This window comes from Prosopis cineraria, unplaced genomic scaffold (genome assembly GCF_029017545.1).
Source record: "Prosopis cineraria cultivar Desert tree isolate PC_DT_omini unplaced genomic scaffold, ASM2901754v1 PC3, whole genome shotgun sequence".
Lineage (NCBI taxonomy): Eukaryota > Viridiplantae > Streptophyta > Magnoliopsida > Fabales > Fabaceae > Prosopis > Prosopis cineraria.
Genome location: NW_026555334.1, coordinates 32,385,380 through 32,404,361, shown reverse-complemented (window position 1 = coordinate 32,404,361; position 18,982 = coordinate 32,385,380). Strand labels below are relative to the sequence as shown.

General features: G+C 32.7%; 2 protein-coding genes across 7 annotated transcripts; one reads left to right on the top strand and one right to left on the bottom strand.

Moving 5' to 3' along the window:
- Positions 1 to 398: 398 nt before the first annotated feature.
- On the bottom strand, positions 399 to 5,490 carry LOC129305076 (nuclear transport factor 2-like). Of its 3 annotated transcripts, none has more exons than XM_054944994.1 (9): positions 5,314 to 5,490; positions 3,715 to 3,904; positions 2,992 to 3,286; positions 2,668 to 2,903; positions 2,415 to 2,592; positions 2,086 to 2,207; positions 1,909 to 1,971; positions 1,161 to 1,224; positions 399 to 1,049 (listed from the first exon to the last, which is right to left on the bottom strand). In XM_054944994.1, the coding sequence occupies exons 2-9, from the start codon at positions 3,898 to 3,900 to the stop codon at positions 808 to 810; spliced, it is 1,386 nt and encodes a 461-aa protein (XP_054800969.1). In that variant the 5' UTR covers positions 3,901 to 3,904; positions 5,314 to 5,490; the 3' UTR covers positions 399 to 807. The 3 variants fall into 3 exon arrangements, with proteins under 3 accessions (XP_054800969.1, XP_054800968.1, XP_054800967.1); XM_054944993.1 differs by having other exon boundaries at positions 1,909 to 1,974; positions 3,715 to 3,901; positions 5,314 to 5,488; XM_054944992.1 differs by having other exon boundaries at positions 1,909 to 1,974; positions 5,314 to 5,487.
- Positions 5,491 to 14,010: 8,520 nt separating this feature from the next.
- On the top strand, positions 14,011 to 18,456 carry LOC129304766 (transcription factor TCP13-like). Of its 4 annotated transcripts, none has more exons than XR_008591766.1 (3): positions 14,011 to 14,288; positions 16,904 to 18,022; positions 18,157 to 18,456. XR_008591766.1 is itself a non-coding variant. In XM_054944552.1 (2 exons), exon 2 carries the CDS (start codon positions 17,005 to 17,007, stop codon positions 17,959 to 17,961), a length of 957 nt encoding a protein of 318 aa, XP_054800527.1. In that variant the 5' UTR covers positions 16,191 to 16,406; positions 16,904 to 17,004; the 3' UTR covers positions 17,962 to 18,456. The 4 variants fall into 4 exon arrangements, 1 of the variants encoding a protein (XP_054800527.1); XR_008591767.1 differs by lacking the exon at positions 14,011 to 14,288 and adding an exon at positions 16,190 to 16,406 and having other exon boundaries at positions 18,224 to 18,456; XR_008591765.1 differs by lacking the exon at positions 14,011 to 14,288 and adding an exon at positions 16,202 to 16,406.
- Positions 18,457 to 18,982: the final 526 nt, after the last annotated feature.

Sequence of the window (18,982 nt, the reverse complement as noted above, 5' to 3'; positions counted from 1 at the left end):
TCATTCATCTTCAGTCAAATTTTTTATTAAAAGTAAAATATAATATGCAATCGCTATGTTTGACTTGATGAGACCCTCTCCCATGCCGAGGAGTTTCTGACAGAAGAGAGAAACACACATGGGTGAATCTTTTCAAGTCCCACCTCTCATTTCTTTCTTTTCTTTTCACAATTTTTCAAATGGTATCCTAAGTGATGGCCCACGAATCCTTAACATGCAGCTTCACCTTCACCAAGAGCCTACGCAAGTGGACTATAGGAAGGGTCATGTAGCTTAACAAACCAACCCAATTTTCCACTAAAACCTGTTTGTTGTTGTTCAGTTTTTTAAAAACTAAATAACAAACATGCATTTGTCTTCCCTTAACTGCTTGACTTATTAAAGAAACAATCAAAAAATTTGTTCACTTCTAACGCCATTGGTTGTCCAATGGAGCAGCTAATTCAATCTCAACTCCAGTCAAAACTGACCCCAGGGAGGAACCAACAGATCCGACATAGGCATTTGTTTCCGTCATATATAGAAATGAATATAATAATAATTAAAAAAAAAAGTGTATCTTAGTGGCTACTGACTAGATACCTGCCTAATATCCTAAAACCACTAGAAGGATCATTGCATTATAACTACAAACTACTACAACTGTGCAGTTAATCAAAGGAAACATCAGATGCTCTTGATGCTGCTTGTGCACCGCATGAAGATCATGCAAACCAGCCTGCGCCTGTGTTTCTAACAACTTACCAAATCAACGAGCCACACAAGACAACCTTGTCATGAGTTTGTCAATAACAATATCCCATGTTCTCAGGAAACAGTATTATGCCTTTGTCCACCAGAGCGCCAACCTCTCCCTCTCCCTCTCCCTTGATGATAACCTTCGCTGCCACGATTTCCAGGGCCCCAACCTCCTCCGGAGAACTCTCCTGGGTTTCCATAATCAATTCGACCAAGCCCTCGACCACTGCCAAAGCCACGGCCCCTGAAGTCATTTCGAAACCCACTTCTTACAGCTGGGAACCTACCTCTTCCAGGATTACCAGTGCCGACTGCAAAACAATGGATGAAGGAAACTTTATTTACCAATTTGCCATGTACTTTCTCTTCCTTTTCTTTCTGAATGAATGAATGAATGATATTATTCGTTAGCAATGAATTACCTCGATTAGTAGTTCTCTTCATCTCAATTTCAGCCTGACGACCCCCAAATGTAATAGGTGAAGCCTGGAAGACACACGAGGGAAGTTATAAAATCTGAGGGTATAAAACTAAAGACATAGTGGAAGGTTTACCAAAAACTACATAACTTCAGACAAGTGCCAGATTAGTTTTCATGATATAGCAATTCAAAATGACAATACACAAAGCTGATTGTTTACCATGCTAGAAATGTTCAAGCCTTCAAGGGCATGACTATGTACTCAAGTTAACCAATACACTTGTCAACAAGGAAGCCAATATATTTTTCTTTTCTTCAATAAAATGACCAAATTCATTAAAGTAATATAAATCAGAAATCACTTTGAACCTTGCAAAACCCATTGATTGAGTATTCATGCATCATCAATGCTATCCAGTGAAGCAACGCACCAACGAAAAACTTGAAATAAAAAAATTCCATTGGATTTTTGGGTTGCTAGTCTATAGAAAAAAGGCATGTTTGCAGGGATAGTTGACTTTAAAGTGAATACCAGGATTATCAGGCTTAAGGTGACAATAAAGAATGCATGTGAAATTACAAATAAGACACGTCCTAAAACCTCAAACTTGAGAAATGCATATAGCTTTTAAAAGACCCAAAAGGTTCCTATCCATGAGGGAGAGGTACACCAGTATATAGCCTTTGCATTAGGACAAATAAATGCCAATATTCAAGGAATCTAAACTATTCATCAATAAGGGCCCTACCTGAATTGCACTATTCATGGAACTCGGAGACTGGAATTCAACAAATCCAAAACAGTATCCCTGCTGCTGCATATAACATAAAAGAAAACGGTGTTTCCAATAAATCATTAGGCCTGTAGATGTGGAACATGGTAATGGAAAATTTTGAAAACACGCTTCACGTGCTAAATAAACTACCTTATTATTTCTGACTTGGATACCTCCTTGCTTGATGGGTCCAAATTTCTTGAATTCCACCTCCAACTGAGAAGCCGTCACATTTAAGGGCAAATTTCGGATGTAAATGGAATACCCTTCAACTGTGGGGTTTACATGCATGTCAGAAACATTTACAAGTTTAAGCAACCTACTGTAGCTTCAAGCAATAGCTTCAAGCAAGTAGCCAGAATTGCAAGTTAGGAATGATAACAGGTAGTTTTATGTTTTATGAGTTCAGATTCAAATAATGCAAGCTTTATAAACATAAGTCAAAGCATAAGTTATATGAAACGCAGACAAATATGTACCTTCGTCCTGATTATTACTACTTTCAGTGACACTGTTAGGTTCTTTCTCAGGTTCAGATGCAGCAGCAGATTCAGCTAGCTCAACTGACTGGTTCTCAGTTTTTCTAGGCACCACTTTTACAGCATTAGTAGGTACATAGACTTTACTTGATTCTGAGCTTCCTTTAAGGACTTTCACCTAAAAGAAATCCAATAAACTTAGATTTAAAATTATACATTGCTTGAAGGACAAAATCTATGTTTGAGCACTTACGATAGATGCATAAGACTTCTTTGGAGTGTCCTCTTGAGCTGAAGAAGCCAATTCTGTGGCCTGAGAAACATCAACGCCGTTTGACTTAGACTGGGGCTCTTCAACACCCTCGATTTCAACAAATGATTGTCTTTCATGATTAGATGGCCCATAAGCATTCTCAGCACCATTTTGATCCTTGTTCGCATTAGAATTTGCAGGGTCTGGTGCAGATGGATCAGAAACATGACTGTTGTCTGTATAAAAACATGAACAGCATGGATACAGTTTCCAAATAATGATATAACTAAAGAAACGCAAAAAGTTCTTTTTAATTGATCTTGCCTGGGTCAGAAGTTATAAGAACATCAGTGGCATCATCAACCGCATTGATCAAATGCTGTTCTGATGGTTCGCATTCTTCTAGATACCTAAAAACATCATTCAGAACAAAATATCCATTGTCTTGTGGAGCAAGAAAGAATGATTGTGCAAATTGTCTTCTCAGGTTATCCTTGCCAGTCAAACAACCAGTCACCAACACAGTCACTCCATCCTTGTAAGACTTTTGAGCATCAGCAGTCTTTATCTCAGCTTTAAGGTCTTTATAGTTTAATGAAAGGATCTTCTCGTTGATACCCTGCAGCAGAAAAAGACAGTGATGCCCCGTGAAACAAGGGATTGCCTGGTGCGCGCGTGTGTAAATTTGCAGAAGGTCAATAAAATCTAATTGGATAAAAGCCCTATCCTGCCAAACTTAAGAAAAAGCCTTGCAAATAAAACTAATCCACATCAGCGGCATACAGGATAGAAGATCAGGCAAATTCCACCAGGGCATTAATATCTAATGGACAGTCCAGCATATAGCACTTTCTTTTTCTTTTTTGGCTTTGGCCTGAGCATGTAGCATTTTCTAGTTTTCAAAACTATTAATAAAATTATACTTATAATGAAACATGTTAATTATCATATGATGACATTACAGTGTTTGTTTTCCTTATGAAACAGTAGAAGGGAAAAAACTACTGAAGACAGAGATATACAGGCACCATTTTCAGACAATCTTACTTTCATTGTTGTCACTGATGCCATCACCCCATTAGAATCAGGTCGACTTAGTACACTAGATTCTTGATAGAACCGATAGACTAATTCTGGTGAATGGTGAAGAATATGGTAGTACTGCTCAACAAATGCATTTCCAACCACTTCAGCACTGGGAGTAGTTGGACGTGGAGTTGCTTCCATGGCCATCCTGCTAAAAAAGCAATCAATAGAAAATCTCAATCTTGACAACACTTGAAAACGCATAAAAAAGTGTATCAACTAGATATGCCAACTCATTTAATAAAAACAGGAAACATTGACTTATTCTATTGAAAAAAGAAAAACAATTCAATATACATCCAAACAGGATCTACATAAAATATCATTTACCAATATATATGGCAACAATGAACCTTAATGTTTTTCCCCCATTGAAACATAAAGACAACAACCGAATCACTCATGAAAATATTCATCCATGAGCATTGGAACCAGAAGTATAGATAGTTGGAAAAGCAGGGGTAAGAATTTAATTATGAAGCCCAGCTTACCATGCAAAAGCTAGCTACAATAAAGCTGGGGCGACTTTCAATGTTATAAGCAAGTCTGAGTACAGCATTTTAATTTCACCTAATTGACAGTGTATCAAGCGACATGGATAAAGTAGTCGCTTGATCCTTAAATGGACTTGGATTCAGTGAATGGCCTAAATTCATCTTGATAAATTTTAAAGCATTGATAAAATTCAACAGTCATAAAGATGTAATTAAGACACATGAGTGAGTGGACATAGGCCACTAGCCGAATCTACATCATGACCTCTTGAGCAGCCTCAAAGCAAGAAGTTTGTGTTGATTGACCTTGGAATGATGACATTCTCATTCACACATCTAAAACGTAGTGGTAGAACAGGAAACAGAGAGACATAAACAGAAAATTAAGAAACGATGAGAAAGTTATGAAATGAACTTGAAAAGACCATAATACGGACGGACAAATGATAACATTGGAGAATACATAAGTATAAAAATCGCATTCTCAAAACAAAGCAGAACGAATTCAATATATCATATAATATAATCACATTTCTTTAAAACTTCACGCGTGTTTAAAGTGAATATTGCAATTCAAAATTAAAAAATCATCAAGCTGATATCTTTAAGGGCGTACAGCATTCAGATAAAGCCCATCACTGGGGAACAAAAGTAGCATCAGTACAATACCCAGATCCAAAGAGAAAAACAACTAAAATCTAAACCCTAAACCGACATCGTAGTGTAAAAGAATAAAGAAAAACACCCACCATGATTTTCAGAAAGCGACGCAAGCACTACATACGGAAAAAGTTCCATGCTTGAGGGAAAATACCAGAGCTATAAAATAAATATAGTTTATTCACAATATATTGACATTCAGCTCCCTCGAGGAACTTTAACAGTGTATGATCACAAAAAACGTAAGACCTATTTCGAATCAGCACAAAAATGGAATCTTAACGTAAGATAGACATTATCTGTAAACCAAAAATCAAGCAATTGGTTGGGAGGGGGGAACGAAATCGCTCACAGATGACACCAAATCTCACTCATCACGAGAATCCAAGAAGAAAATGTCGGTTACCGGTGATTCACGAGAATGTTTGTGGCAGCTTGTGAAGAAGCGATTGGCAAGATACCCGATGAGACAGTGCGTTTGAAGAGCGGAGTGAAGAAGAAAAGATCAGTTAGCGCACGAAAAAAAAGGGAGCGTGTGAAGGCTACCCCTGGAACTGTGAACTAATTTCCCTCGTTTCCCTTGGCAATTCTGTCAGGTGATCTCTTGTACGGTTCGTGAGGTTCGCCTCTTGCGCTGCTGCCGTCGGTTTCGTTCATTATATCACAGCCGACCCACAGCTGACACGTGTCCCAACTCATGGGAAATTCAGACCGAGCCAATGATTCGGAACTGGAGAATTCTGCAATAAATAGCGGGATATTTATTGTATGGTATTTTTTTTGGTAATAAATACTATTATATGGACATTATCTAAGGCAACAACTCGATGTATCCATGATATGATATATGTATATGTATATTCATACTCCCTCTAATTTGATATATAAAAAAATTATATTATATAATTTTAAAAATTAATTAATTATAATAATTATGTTTAAAAATAAAAAATAGATTAAAATATCTTGTGTTGATTAACATAATTATACATTAATTGTTTCGTGCTAATATAAATTATAAAAAAATAATGTAAAAATATGTAATAAATATTTATTAGAATGAATGATTTTACTTATAAAAAAAGCAATAATTTCTCTAACAATAAAAAATAAAGCGAATATATATACGGACCAACCTTTTGTTTCAATTTCATTGCGTTGCATTGATTGCAAAAAGGTTATTGTTTATGGAAATAATTTCTCGGTGCAGGACTTTTAATTTTAATTTCAAAGAAATTGTTTGGGATTTTATTTTTTTATTTAAGTTCATTTGTGATGAATGAATTTTTAAATAAATGGTTTGAGAGGATTGATACCACGGTGATGAACTGAGAAAAGAATGTTAAAGAAGTTATGTATAATATTTTTATTTTTTATAAACATAATATTTTTATATTTAATAAGATGGTGTCTTGTAATTCTCATGTTCTTGATTATTAAATTTAGGCATGAGGAAGTGGAAGCGATTCTTGGACACTGCAAAGTGTATTATCCGATCATCTTCTTTCTCTGTGTTTTTTTTTTTTTTGAATGGTTTTGTATGTTTCTTTTAGGCCATGTTTGATACATCAGAATTGTGAAAAGAAAAATGAAATTAGACATGAAATTCTTCAGTTGGCTTGTTTGGTATACTAGAATTGCTTTTTTAATCCAATTCCATTGTAGAGACCATAGAATTCACCAACTCAATATGAAATTGGCTTATATGTCATTAAAAAAATAAAATAAAGGGTATTTTGATTTTTTATATTTTAAATACATATACTTATTAAAATTATATCATGATTCTATCTTCATACCAAACACACTTTTAAAACTCAATTCAATTCCGATTCTAATTCTGATTCTAATTCCAATTTCAATTCTAATTCTATCAAAAACTCTTCTATCATATCAAATAAGGCCTTAGTTTTGCGATCGTCTTCTTACTACACACACATACACTTTTCATTATCATGCATCTACTGGATAAAACAATTAAGCATGTACATTCCTTTTTGACAGCAATTAAGTATATACATTCCATTTCATTTTTAAGTCAAAAACTTATCTATGCATGAATCATGAAAAAGATAATCGATCATTGTGTGAATCGAAAGACACATAGCAGCTTTCAATTTTTAAAATCATAAATTATATAGCAATGAAAAAATACAGCAACTATTTTTTTAATTATATAGCAACTATTTTTTTTAACTTTATTTATAAATCACTTCCAATATATTCACAAAAATTAAGAAAATTCATAAACTTCATTAACTCTATCTAAAAATTTAATAAGTTTTTAATTTTATTTCTACTCAATGTATATATTTCAAAAATGAAACAGTCTATCATTTAATAAATTTTTCAGCATTTAATAGGAACAAAATAATAAAGATGAATATAATAATAATAATTGAAATACCTTTTTTTTACCAGATAATTGAATTGAAATTGAAATATATCAAAGTAGATATTCTTTCTCTACCCATAAATATTTTACATGCTTTGCAAAGGCGATCTCAAGACCTTGCGTTGTCAGCCAAACAAAAATGAAAAGGCCTCGTTCTGCACTTTATCTCAGGCAGGCATGCATGTGTACTTCCTCTCGTACTAAAATTGTAAAATGTAAGTGTTTGATGACTAACTTTTTAAAATTAAAGAATTTAGTTAAGTTAGTTATTTGTTTAAAAAAAGGTGTTGCTTTTCTTAAAATAACATATTTAATCATTTACATTTAAAAAAAATAATCATTTAGTCTTGACAGTTTTAATTCAGTTATCTCGGTTTTTAAATTTTAAATTGAGATAATTCTATCTTTATAGATTGTTTTAGTTGCAATTTGATATTTAAATTTTGAATCATTGTCATTTAGTTTTTATAATTTTAATTATTTAAAACATTAATTTTTGAGCTTCAACAAATAACTTTAATCTTTACAATTTTTTATAAAATGCAAGGACTAACATTTTAAATATATAAAATTATAATGATTAGATTACATCAAGTTAAAATTTAAAAATTATGTTATAACTAGATCAAAATTATAAGGAGTTAGGGTTTATAATAGATTGAATTACAACAAAATAAAAACTATAAAAATTAAATGATTCATTTTTCCTATTTAAAGCTACTCATATTGATGAAAACTCCTTTCAATAATAAGAATTTGAAAAATATTGTATAGATTATCCAAAAAAAGATACAGTAGATTAATGTCTTACATTTAGGATCAAACTCACCAACTAGTTTTTACATTCATTACAATAGAAAGTACTCCTTTCATTCAAAAATATAAAATATTTTTAACTAAATCTCACATTCAGTAAAGTAGTTATTTATTTTTAAACTAACTCCATCTTTACATATTTACTTTTATTAACCATCCCATAATAAATATAAAGTCATTATCAATAGGGACACTTTTGAAAAAAAAAGTAATAATTACCTCTCGAAAGGCTAAAAATATTTTATATTTTTTACTATTTAATTTTTTAAAAAATATTTTATATTTTTGAATTAAGGGAGTACCAATTATTATTAAAATAAAAGAGGCAACTTAAGAATGATTAAGCTATGACGGGGTAGAGATGGAGAGTTATTAACTTGTGATGATGAGTACACAGCATGATTATGTTGTGCTTTGAAATCGAGGCCGACGTGTCGTGAAAATCAGGACTTGTAAATGATTCTGCTTCATATACGACATTATATATTACAAAATATATAGTACATAAATATGTAGATATATTATAGAATGAGCATGAGGATTATATATATTATTCATCATGGTTCATCGACAATGTAACTGTTATAACTTTATAGATAAGTTGATGATGATGATTATGAAATAACGTGATGCTTAGAATCCTATTGGCAAAAAAAAAAAAAAAAAAAGCTCAGAATCCAAACACGATAACCTTTTCCAGAAAAGAAAAAGAAGGTTATATAAACTCTCTCACCCAACGCCAGTGGCGAGGTTGAACAAGAGACTTGCACTTCATTAAAAAAATAAAAAAAAGTAGTTTTCGCTTGCATGAAAAAAATTATTTAAAAGATGATATATATATATATATTTATTTATAAATGGAAGATATTTTTAATTAAATTTTATCCTCTAATAAAGAAGTTACCTACTTTTCAACTAATCCTATCTTTTTATATTTATTCTTATTAAACATCATCCAATAAATATAAAATCATTATTAATAGAGATATTTTTTTTAAAAAAATGTAATGATTATACCTTGAAATACTAAAAATATCTTACATTTTTAAACACCCAACTTTTTAAAAAATATCTTATATTTTTTAACAAAGAATATATATATATATATATACACACAAAGACATAGATCTGAGAGAAACAGCACTGAATCAGTAACACATTATCATAGCATGTTTTTGAAATTAAGAAACAACACGGCGGTAAAAATTAAATTCAATCACACATACACACACATATATTTTGCAAGAAATTCAATCATATTAATAAACTACGCCAAAAGGGGAATATGAATATCATTAAAATCTTGCTGCCGTTACATGGGAGGGTCATGTCAGAAGAAGATCCTTTGACCGGTGTTTGTGAAAGAATAGCAACTGTGCATCGTAACAAATATAAAAACGACAACTTTTCATTACCTTACCTATGAACGTGCTCCTTGTTTGTATTGGTGACATATTCCCTTCCTTTTTATATATATAAAAAAATTATATCATATAATTTAAAAAAATTAATTAATCATAATAATTATATTTAAAAATAAATTTTTTTGACTAAAATACCCTGAATTAATTAACATAAGTATGTATTAATTATTTTTTATTAATATAAATTATGAGGGACAATTTAAGAAATGTGTAATAAATATTTATTGAAATATATAATTTTATTTATATATAAAAATAAGTAAAAAGTGATAATTTCTTTTATAATTAGAAACGGAAGGAATATGTATGTGCCACTGTGACATTGCTGTTACACTACATATCATTATCATTAATTTTCTAAATTAAAGTTGAATACACACTTTAAAATTTATCTAATTCAATATTCCAAATTATGTAACTTACATTTTTTCAATTAAGTGTCTACTTAATATGTAACTTTTATATATATATATATATATATAGGTGCAAACTGATTAATTTCACATGTAGTCAGAATAGGATCAGTGGTGGATGTAAGACCCTGAGTTAATGGGAGCATAAATTATATAAAATGTAAAAATAATTAAAAAATAAAAATTTAATATATAAAATAAATATTTACATATCTTACAAGTTTTCTCAATGTGGCTTCATGTTTTGAAATTATTGAATGATCAACTCATTGTCAATATTATTAAACCATAGATTTTCTATTTGATTATACAACTAATTTTTCACAAACTTAGTAAAAAAAGCTCTTTTTATAGTTATTGTGGCAACAGGTAATATTATTGCTACCTTTAATCATTTTCTCACATTTAACCTCACATTCTCACGCCATTCACTTTGTCTCTCATCTCAGGCTCTGTTTTCTAGCAAAAAGTCTCTCCATCTTTCTATCTTTTGGTCTTCTTTTAGTTTTTGTATGTTTTAAAATTTAAAATTTTATTTTTATTAAGGTTATTTATTATTTAGTTTGACTTTAGATTTCTATTGAAAAGGAAAATTAAAATTATATTCTTATAAAAGTAATCTAAATTTAAATATAATAAAGTTAAAATTAAAATCTATTAGGCTTAAGTGAAATATAAAAGGCCTAAATATTTTTGAACTGAAATACATTTTAGTTTGGGTTTAATGGGTTCAAAATTATAGAGACAATGGGGGCAAATTTTTAAAACCCCTACCTCTCCTTGTAATTTTCCCAACTTGAGAGGGAGAATTGCCCACCCTCAACAATATGTAGGTCCACCACTAAATAATAATAATAATAATAATAATAATAATAATAAAACTACTACTAATATTATTTTTCTGTAAAGAGAGGATGGTAAATATCATTTTATTAACGGACTAATCCCAAATAACTGAGATATTTTCTCATAGCAGTTTTGTATTTTTCCGGTATAAGAATTATACTAAGATTAAAAACATACAAAGATTGGGCTTTCATGTCCAGTGAGAACTAAATTGGGCTTTGGTAGAAGTATTTTTGCTTTCTACTGTGTACTGGCCTGTCTAAAAAATGGGAGTCGAATGTAAGCCCGAAGTTTAAATCAACAGTATTGTATTACCAAAAAAAGAAACTATTGTTGATTCCCTTGGGAAAAGAAAATAATTTAAACTGGCTTCTTTTATTTTCTTTTTTTTTTCAATGAGGTTTTGACGTTTTATTAATTTCAGTAGTGTACGAATACCCTAAATTAATTCCTCTATAAAAGGCTATTGACTCTAGGAAAAAAGAATGAGGCTTAATAATGAGCTAGTGTTATGGAATTGGAATCCATATTGGTTAAGGAAATCGGAATTCGTTCAACAACAAACATAAAGCACTTTCTTTCCTTTTTTTTTTTTCTTCCATATCATAACGGTTTTTAATTTGTAGCAAAATTTGCGACCACAAAATTGTTTAGAAAATGGATTTGAAACGTACAACACAAACAATCACGCGCGCCGCGCACGCGGATGTAGCAAGCTGACTGGAGAAAAGGGTGTGCTAAGAGAGCAACCTTTACCAAACTGAAAAGGAGGATAAGGGATACATAGAGCAGAAGCACTTAATACAAATGTTGTCATTGGGATTACGCAACTCCCATGGTTTGGAATTTTAGTCCATATTTGCTGCAAGCAGTCGTTATTATATTCCAAGATTATGCCAGTTAACGTCTGTATCTGTCTAGACAGATTTTGTTGGATGGTCAACACTCTAAATATCTTGTTTTGATAGGGTTTGATAATTCAGAGGTCCAAAACACACGATGTTTGAATCAATATCATTAAGTAAACAAGAGTTATTGCATCTTGACTCTCTGATCACAATTTTTAATATTGATGGCCGGTGCTTGCTTCATACTTAAATGAGTACAGATCCAAGTCATTGTCATGGCCATGTGTTTTAGATAGGGGAATTGTTGTTGGGCGGCCAGTATCATCCCTTAGCAAAGCCTAATAAGGATTAAAGTCAAATCACATTATGATGCTTTGAGCTGTATATTTACACACGTTCTGGGCTCTCACGCGTAATGGTAAGTGTTTGATCTAAAGAAATAATCTGTTACTTTTCTCGGGCTAATTAATGCTTACTGATATGTATATTATTGACAATTTATTGTGTTACGGTAAATAAAGATGATTTCACAGTAATTTCACATCATCTTAATTAGGTCTATAAGTAAGATTATATTCTTCGAATCCTCCCTTGAACAGAGATTAACGTAACTGTGACCAATTTAAATACTTACCCACCACCTTCCAAGACCAACAATTCCAGGATTTGGGTAGATATATAGAGGGCCAAAATGATAATAATTAATGAAAAAAATGGGAGGACTGAAGAATGAGAGATGGAATAAATTAAAATTAAAATTGGGAAGGAAATAAGGGAGCAGCATGAATTGGACAAGGTGCGGTGATGCAGTGGTGTCAGGTGCATGATAGAGAGCAGTAGGAGTAATAGTACAGACAGACAAACAGTGTTTGGTTAATAAGGAGGGGGGGAAAAAAAGAGGAAGAATCAAACATGACAGAGGTAAAACAGTACACTGACCAACACGATCACATAAACAAGTTATCTTTTCTTTTTGGCTTATGAATATGAATAATGTTAAGTACTCCCTCGCCTCTATTATGAGACATTGTCTTGTGACTTGTCCTTTACTTTCTTTGACATTTAATTACCAGCCTAGATAGCAGTTATTTTCTGTCTGTCTTTGTCTTTGCAGTTTAATTTGCAACCATTCCTACGTTGCCTGTATATCTTTTGTACTGATAATAATTAATATTTTCTGCCCATCTTGGCCTTCTAATACACCTTTTACACCATTGGGTCCTTTAATTATTCTTTTTCAACAGCCGTACATCTGATCAAGCTAAGCCTGGATGATTTAGAATCTGCTTCCACAACACAACCACCATGGTACTGCTGTTACGTTATATATATATATATATATATAACAAGAGAATCCATGTCCTTAATTTCTTCCTTGTTGAATTATATTAATGCAAGAAATGAGTATATATACAGATTACTTATCTTCAATCAGAACCATGTGATGGGATAGATATTCAACAATGTCTGCTTCCATGGGGAACCATGTGTCGTTGTGAGTTATCTTTCGTTGTTTATTGGCTTGCTGCAGAATCTATCTTCCTCACACCTTGACGGCTTTTTTGAAGTCGTTTTCTCGTGGTTGTATTGCAGAACATATTCCCCAACTTCTGTATTCCGATTAACTTATGACTTAAAAGCTAGTTCACTTATGGCACAGATGCATATGTACATACACACATCAGAGCACTTCGTGCAAGAATTGAAGACATTCTCTTTAACCAGCCTATTCTTTCTTTTAGAGCTTAATACTAGAGTATACGTGTTAGGATTGAAGAGAATTTTTTACTGAAAGAAAAGACAAGAACAATTTTAATTTAAACATTCGTTGATTTTATATTTAAATCTAGTAATTATTTTCTTGGCAAGAATATGTTCTCCCGAATATAAATTTAAAGGTGAACAAGTATCAAAAAGTCTAATTAATCTTAATGGTGACGAGCCAACTTGGACCTTCATTGTGTAGGTACTGATTGAATCTAAATGCAATATTTGAGCACAAGCTAAGCTAATTATAATTTACATTTAAATATGATAATAATTAATAATATGGGCTCAAAGTCAGTCTATGACCAGAAGTTCTTACTGAAGAATAATTAATGAAACTAGAACAAAATTTAACAAAAGGACAAAATGGTAGACAAGCTGGTTCTGATTGCATTTCCTGTTAATCAGAAAGTTGAGAGCGATTAATCATGAACTCTAACCAAGACGAAGGACTTTTTGTATCTGCAAATTTTGGGACCATTTTATTGTGCCATAATGGAATTCTTCTCTCGCTAGTAACCACTTGCTCACTCAATCTTCAGATGCACACTCAGAGTACTTTAGCTTATTTACACTCTCTCTTGGCTCCTGACATGGCTCTCTCTTCTCTATTCACCATTCATGATTTTTTAGAAATCTTTCTTTGCCTTCATTGGCAAAACAGAAGATAAATGGATAGGTTCCAGAGGCCAGAAGTCCAGAACCCTCTCCCACAGTTCAAAGGAGTAACTTGGCTTTTGTCATTTGTACTTCTTCATCCTCCTCCCAGCTCTTATTTTCTACTTTCATTGTTTTACTTGGCCTCCTAAACATAATAAATATTTTGTACGATGAAATGCTGCTGTCGGATCTCTCCATGACTGCAACTGATGGTATTTTCTACAAGTAATTGTTTTTTATAATTATTTTCCTATGTTCACGAAAACAGAGTTTCCCTTTAGAGCATGACATATTTCCAACTTTGAAATTCCCATGTAGCTCTTTTATATTTAAACATTTTTCATATATAATTGCTAGGTCAATCCATGTCTTGCAGATTAAAACGACACACAAGCCAGGATGTATTAGGGCTTTTCATGTCGTGCATATGTATCTGTGTGTTCGATTTCGATTACATGGTCAACAGATCAATGCGAGAATCTCTTGGAGAAAACTAGAAAAGAATATCTGTAGGCCGTAAGCTAGCTCCTTTCTCATACCCAAATTTCTCCAAACCTGTTTGGAGAGAAGAGAACTGTACTGACTACAGCATAGCACATGGCTGTAATTAAAAAGCATTCCTTGTTCGATTTCAGTTGTTTTTTAAAATCTTTTTCCATGAGACGATTTTAGGGTTTTTAAGGAAACATCTCGTATCCTCAAACTACTGTGAATGGCTAGAGATAAAAGCCAAAGGTGTGGGAAGTAGATAGTGTATAGAAGAAGAGAAAGAGAAGTTGTGTACGTTTCTGTATCTCTCAGAATTTATTTAGAAGAAATTAAAGCATGCTATGAAAACCCACTTGCATGTGGAAAATAATTCTCTAGTTGCTCCCATGCATATATAGCTAGGGTTATCTCTCTGCAACATTGTCTCTGTGTGTGGTCCTGTTTGTACGCAACGCCTGCATAAATGGTCCCTCACCTACTTGCATTTTTCTTTGTCCCATGTAGCCATCACGTCATAAACATCCAAAATCACAATCCTCACACACCACAACTTTTGAATCTCACTAATCATGCGAGCTTATCTAAAGTGGTTTTATCTTCTTCTCTTCGGATACCTTATACTTTGTTTTTTCCTTACCTTTTTCGATTCTCTCCTTTCATTCTTGTTCTTTCTTTTTCCGTTTGGAATGATTCAAATCTATATTCTTAAGAGATAATTGTGACCGAAAAAAAAAACGGTGACGTAGTTGCTGATGATATGTATGTAACTCCAGAAGTTGTCCATCAAAATTTTGAGAGTTCTTTTAATGATAATGAGATCAATAGACTGAGATTTATTATGCTACTTATTTATGCTTGTGTAGTTTTTTATATACGTACTGTAGACCCTTCTAAGTATTGACGTGTGATCTTCTGTCACAAACTTTTGTAGTAGTCGGATAAAGAATGACTTGCCACTTTTCCAAGAACACAAAGTTTAATGAAGGTCTTCGATCGTCTTAGGCTATTAATTGTAATCGTGTTAGAGAATAACATGATTGTTACAATCACAAATAAATTGTTTAAAGTACGATTACTTATTTTTTCTAGAAATTAAGATACTCACTCTAATGAAACCTTCGTAATTTTTTTTTTCTGGTAATATTAAGAAAAATAGTCAAGTCTAATTTGGAAATAATATTTTCTACAAACTTGCTGTAAAATTTTTTTTATCATACTTTGCAAACAGTTATATGAATCTACAGTGAAAGAGTCTCCATATATATGACAAATAGAAGCGCTCAATATCCTTGGTTAGTAATTATTTGACATAAATAAGAAGCGCAAATATTGCAGCATTTTATTGAATATAAATAGGTATAATCAGTCCTTTCTTTGTTTTGTTACAGGCTAATAGTTCTTTGCTCTCGAATAAACTATCTGACCTGTATTTTCAAAGGGTATAAACTGCTTATTATCAGTAATTAATTAATGTTTACTTTGACGAATTGTTCAATTTTGCACACGTGTATTTCATATTATATATAATGGCAGTCAGACGTCAAATTGATAAGAAATAGAGCGGCTAGTTAGAACACCATATTTATTTGACCAATAATGATGAGAGAGCCACGTGGCCATGTATGAGCCTTTGCTTTATCTTTCACAGCAGCGTGGTCGGTTCAATTCCGGCATCTAGCTTTTCCAACTTGCGGCCTCAGACTTCCTTCTTCTTCTTTTTAATCTTTGCATTCAAGCCCCATGTTCGTTACTAGCTAATTGGTATCACATAAACCAATCTTGATCACTTTTGATGCAAAGTCTTCAACTTTAATTTACACATATGGTGTCATCAGATAGAGGTATTTTATATATTATGTTAGTTTTCTGATCCAAAGTCTTCAACTTTACATACTAGGGTACTTCTTTTAACTTTCTGATGAAACTTTGTGCTCATGTTTTGTTCTTTACAATTGCCCTCTTTTTGGTTAGCTCTTGCTTTTCATGAGTGTAACTGTATTATGGCTTATGAGTTTTAAGAATATGTTTTCTGATCATTGTAGAACCGATTTATCCTCTGCAATGAACTCGGTGCTCAATTATTGCAGTTCATCAGCCCCCTTCATAATATGATTCATTATATGTATTTATATACATGTTAATCTGATCTATTCAGTTTTAGGAAGTCGATCATCATAGCTGGATCTTTGATCTGCGTTTTAATAGTTCACATGGTGTTCTTTTTATTAGAAGAGTAGGTTTGGAGTCCATTATATATATGAAGCATCTACAAACATTCTTGTCATCATTTTCAACTAATTTAATGTTTGTTTGTTTCCTTTTTTTTTTTTTTTGGAAGTAAACACTTGCTAGCAAGAAGAAACTGCAAGAGCTGAAATCACACAGGTTTGGACCAAAAATCCATGGGAAACCAACAAAGAGAGAGAGTATCATTATAAGATGATTAAGGTTCCAAAAGAGGCAGATCAACCGGAATCATCAAGTAATTATGAGAAAGCAAAGGCGTCATCAGCATCAGCATCGAGCAGCATGGAACCACAATGGGTGAGGTTGAAGGATCCGAGGATAGTGAGGGTAACAAGAGCCTTTGGTGGCAAAGACAGGCACAGCAAGGTTTGCACCATACGAGGTTTGAGAGACAGAAGAGTGAGGCTGTCGGTACCAACAGCCATTCAATTGTATGACCTTCAAGAAAGGCTAGGGTTCAATCAACCCAGTAAGGTTATTGATTGGCTTCTTAATGCTGCCAAGAATGACATTGATGAACTCCCTCCTCTTCCACCATTAAATCTTGCCCTCGTTCACCATCATGCTATTCTCACCTCTAATTCTCAGCCTAACGAAGAACATGGCTGGGAAGCTTCCAACAACACTTTCTGGAAATTGATAGAGCCCAAAGAAGCTTCCTCGTCTCATGATCACGAGGACAAAGTGAACGATGATGATGATGTTAAACAAGGAAGCAATAACGGTAATGAGTTATCTCATCATGCTGCACAAACTGTTCCGAATCATCAATACCACCACCACCATCATCCCTCCTTTTTTGGAAACCAGCTGTGGGAAGGTTCTGCAGGTGGTGAAGGTGTACATGTTTCTCATCAGACAGATTTGCAAAGCCTTAACGTTGTACCTTTCTCATCAACGTTGTCTTTGTCCACTGGGGATTCTTCTCATCATTTTCCTTCGCATTTGGGGGCGAACATGGACGTGGATAGTAATATTCCAAGACAAATCAACTACAACCATTATCCCATGCTGAGTTTTAGTTCAAATCTATATCCTATCTCTATGGCACAGTCCTTGAAACCCTTTGGATTGAGCATGATGACTCCTAACAACACCACAGAGAGCCAGTCACTTAACCATCATCTTCAGGATTTTCCCACCAAGTGACAACCAATGAAGCACACAAACAATAAACATGAAGCAATTACGGCTCGTGAGGAATGATAAGGTAAGCGGAGATCAATTAATATTCATTAACTACAGATAATTAATCTACTGGATCAGCTAATTTGCGTATACCATGTTTGGTAAATTGCTGCTTTCTACATGATTGTTATTGCTGATTACAAGTTTTCTGTTCAGTTTGAGTTAATCCACAACACCACTCAAAGTCTTGATAAATTGTTCAATTAATGCATGCGGCGATCAGAGCACACAGTACTGTACTGGACTGCCATCTTCAATGAATTGTAGCTCAGAAGTTGGGGTTGTGATGTTTTCTGTTGCAGTTGTGGATGCAGAGATATATATTATTACAGGCAAATGCATCAACATGAATAGAAATATACAGTTATACATACACATGTATATGCATATGTATGTCCCGCTGTATAACATCAGCTGTGATTATCAATATAAGTAATTTATGGTATTTGTACTTCATATTGTTGATTGATTTTATTTTCCTTTGTAAGTTAGCTGCTGAACGCATATGATCTAATGTGTTTTGAATGCAACAAGAATCAACACTAATATATGCTTTAATGGTATTGTTTACCACAAGTGTATGATTTGTAAAATAGTAAATGATAAATTAAGGTCATTTTCATGTAGAATTAATTTAATTGAAAATTTGATAATAAATTTTTCATTTCATTTAAGCCAAGCAAAGCAAGATTTATTGAAAATAAATGACACTAAAATAAAAGTTCGAACAACTACATATAATTAAGACAATTTAAGGTGGTTAATCCCCTTTTCACTTCATAGAGCATGTAATTATCCAAATAAATTTACTTAATATTAACTTGTTAATCTAGAGTATTAATAGGAATAATTATCTTTATATTAATTACACCATTTTCTTGAATTAATATACTATTCTTAACACAAATACCTAAGAGGCAAAAAGGCAGAAATTCACTCTAATGTGATTATATGGATCCGAAAGGTATATTCCTATTCTATT